Genomic DNA, 3,672 nt, shown 5'->3' with positions numbered 1-3,672 from the left:
CGTGTTAGTGCGGTGAAAATTTGAGTATTTCGCGAGAAAGAAAGGTTTTTCATCCGTACTTTTGCGACTCCACGTTGTCACGCAACGAGGTTTTCACTTGTAGTCCAGTGAAAAGAAAGTCCATTGGACTATAAACTAAAATTAACTGGCAATATAGCCCAAGTTGCTGTGTCATTATTCGGTATCATCTCAAGTGAGGTGACGCCACCCAGAAGTGAAAAAGAAGAGAATGGAGCAAATGCATGAATCTTTTCATTGCGTCTTTGAAACGCCAATTCAGAGCGGTTTATATGAAACTGTTATGCCACCTAAGAGTTTACCAGAAATTTCTATCAATGGTTATCGTCAGATATTTAGTATTTTTAAGACAGTTTAGGATAAAATGAACGGTGTCAACGGACTTAGGAAAGTTAAAGAAAAAGCGTTGTTCAAGGGACAAGTCAATCTAAACCTTGTCTGTATTCACACAAGGTTTAGCGGGGTTAGAAAAGTTTCGGAGAAATTGTGTGAGATAAGCAAGTGTAACCAAGTTTAAGAGGGATTGCGCGGGATTAAAAAAGTTTAATGGCATTTCTCGGTTGATTTTTCATTATGGCGTATAAGCAAATGACAGTTTCTCTTTATTCACTCTCTCTTTCGATTATTGTGATGTGATTAGAAGGATTTTCTTTGATTTCACTACTCTGTCTGAAAGTCGAAAGTTTCGGGTATCATTTTATGCCAAGAGTTGAGTGATAAACGTGGAAACCGCTTGGTAAACCCTTCCGACATTCTTGCTACATGTCCAGTCCACTGTAGTCTGTCGTGTTTTATAAGTCTTCCAATGTCCTCATGTTTGTGTACTTGGTACAGCTTATGATTCATGCGTCTGTGCCATTCTCTTTTTTACCAACAAGTATTGAGCGCAGGATTTTTCTCTCAAAGACCCCAAGTACTCAAATCGGATGAATTTATTTGTCTGGACAAGTTCAGAGTTTAGAGTGATTTGACCCTTAGTATCACTACGAATTGGTTTATGTTCCAAATATTTATGAAAATAATTCATTCAATCGTGGTCATTATTTATTGTTAACTGAGGGAAGAAAAAAACAGAATTTGTTCTTCTTTGTGTATATTTTGAATTGGTTTTCTTTGGCACACCTTTTTGGAAAATAATTAAAAAAAACCGATTCTTTTTCAAATATAATAGAACTACACGTTCTACGCATAATTGACGCAGTGTGCTACTATCCAATGTGTAACTTCTGTTTTTTCTTTTACAAATGAAGAAGAAAGCCAAACATAGAATTTATTATCTTTCTTTTCTTTTTTGATCTAATATAGAATACAGTACAAAATGAGTTTCGACTAATCTTAGTCTGAATGTAAACACATTGCTCTACAGCTTGAAAGAGCTTAAATCGTCGGGACACAGCTATTTTTTCGTCGTCAAAACATTCACAAAAAGTGAAAGTTCACCTTTTAACAATTACCGAAAGTATTTGACTAGTTTTCCAATCTGTACCATGTCTAGGCTTAGTCAGGATTGTACCTATCGAACAGTTAAGTTAGTGAAACGCCTTACGTTTTTGGCACCCTGGCTTCCGCATCTAAGCGTCTTTTTTCAGCCCATTCAATAGGATGAGCTTTTTTTATGTGAGCATACCTGTTTGCCCTAGATTTTGAAGTCTTATTACATATTTCACAGGTATATAATACTTCCCCGGTGTGAACGGCACGATGCTCCTAAAATATGTACTCGATTGTAGTTGAATTGCAGATCATAACGGTAGATAGTACCACAGTTCCAAGTCTCACCTTCAAAGCGTACGCCTGTTTGAACTTCCGGTCACAAAAGTCACAGCCATATTTTTCGTCTGTGTGAACTCGACGTTTGTGTTTCTGTAGTGCCCGATAGTTTGCCACACGTCGCTGACAGATATCACAGTAGAATTCATGTTCCTTTTCGTAATGCGAATGTTGCAAATGATCCTGCAGTCCACGCTCACCTTTCAACCAACTTTGGCAAATTTGACACTGATATTTTTTCACCGGATCAATTCCCATGTGTTCTTGGACGTGCCGCTCGAAGAAAATCTTGCTCAAGAAAACTCGCCCGCAGGCGTCACAGATCATGCGCCGATCCGTGTCACTGTGCAGGTTGGTGATGTGCACCTTCAGGCTCGCTGCTCCCTTTAACATCTTGTTACAGTATGGACACTGGGCCTTCTCATGACTTTGCAAATGCGCTTCCAATTTGTGCTTTTTAGCGAAAGATACTTGACAATGCGTACATTTGTACTGACGATCGAAACCTTGTCCATGAGCTTTCGCCAAATGTGCTGCCAAGTATTCTTTATTTTTGTATGATTTCTGGCAAACTTCACACTGAAACGCGCTCGGATTCGTATGGAAGATTATGTGTTCCAACAAGAAACGACGATTGAACAACTTCTTCTTGCAGCACACCACGTACCCGGGTCTACTATGAAATTTCTGGAAATGAAGATGCAGAGCAGGAAAGCTCTCGCTTAGTTCTCCACACACATCACAAACCATTTTGAAGAAGTCGTGTATCTGTTCATCCTGTTGCTCCAACGTTTCTTTAGTCAGTTTTGTACGTTTTTGTTTTGCTTTCTGTTGAAGATCTGGTTGCTTTACTACAACACTTTTTCTCGATTCTATATCATTTGCAAAGAAGGATGGGTCCGTCGTTTCTTCAGAAGATGAATCATGTTCGTTGTCACATGCTGACTTTGTGGCGTCGTCAGTCTTGGATTCACTATCATTTATAAAATCCAAAGCTTCTAGATGACTTGACTCTGCTTTGACATTCAGCAATTCCTGGTTAGCTCGAACCCGTTCCGAATATTCGTAGAACTCGGATATAGCACATAAACACGTCCCACAGACACAGGTTGAGTATCCTGCTTTCAGATCGATCTGCGTTTTTATAAAAAAAAGCTTACCGATATTATATCATTCTAGATATGCTCATACTCACTGGAAAGTTGAACACTTTATTCATTTTCGCCTTCAAATCTGGACTCTCAATTGAATAATAGTTTTCGGCAACCGGATCAAGGCATAGTCGACAGTCATTTCTTTCCATTTCGAAATTAAATCAATATACATGCTTACCGACAAACTGAACCATTTATTGTTGATAAGCAAACGTTTTGATGTTATCCTTGCTTTCTATTTTGTGCAATACGCAGAAAAACTTAGTTCAGGAAATCTCCTAAAATCAGCGATTGTTTTCGTTAAAATTCAGCGAGCGTGTAGATCGCTACTGGCGTCAAGCAGACCCTGTCAGCTTGGAGCGAAATCAATCTTCAGTTCAACAACGCCATCGCACGGCATCACATTCAACATATCATGTCAATTGTATGGGTGCGCAGCCCTGCTATTTTGGCGCGCACGAATTTGACATTTCTCTCCCCTACTTCTATGTATGAGATTCGATGCGGACTCACCTGAGGGCGACATGCTCGCAAAAAAGGATGTTGCCAATGATTTGTTCGGGAAATGTGAGAGCTGGATATCTTGTTAATATGAAGTCTTTGCGTCAAGTCAGGCACTAAAATCCCAAGCACCAAAATAATTTTAGTGCCTGGAATTAAGCGATTGTTGCGCCACCTGTGTGTCAAATTTTGAAACCGTCAAGCTAGGCACCAAAAAATTTTTGTGCCT

The 3,672-nt window shown here is 39.4% G+C and overlaps 1 protein-coding gene across 1 annotated transcript; it reads right to left on the bottom strand.

Annotated features, from left to right (window-relative positions):
• Positions 1–1,056: 1,056 nt before the first annotated feature.
• Positions 1,057–3,174, bottom strand: LOC131438682 (zinc finger protein 354C-like). The gene is made up of 3 exons (XM_058608855.1): positions 2,984–3,174; positions 1,798–2,922; positions 1,057–1,725 (listed from the first exon to the last, which is right to left on the bottom strand). Exons 1-3 carry the CDS (start codon positions 3,089–3,091, stop codon positions 1,561–1,563), a joined length of 1,398 nt encoding a protein of 465 aa, XP_058464838.1. The 5' UTR covers positions 3,092–3,174; the 3' UTR covers positions 1,057–1,560.
• Between the last annotated feature and the right edge of the window lie 498 nt (positions 3,175–3,672).

Source organism: Malaya genurostris, chromosome 3 (genome assembly GCF_030247185.1).
Source record: "Malaya genurostris strain Urasoe2022 chromosome 3, Malgen_1.1, whole genome shotgun sequence".
Taxonomy (NCBI): Eukaryota; Metazoa; Arthropoda; class Insecta; order Diptera; family Culicidae; genus Malaya; species Malaya genurostris.
The sequence above is the reverse complement of the archived record's forward strand: the minus strand, read 5'-3'. Positions and strand labels throughout refer to the sequence as shown.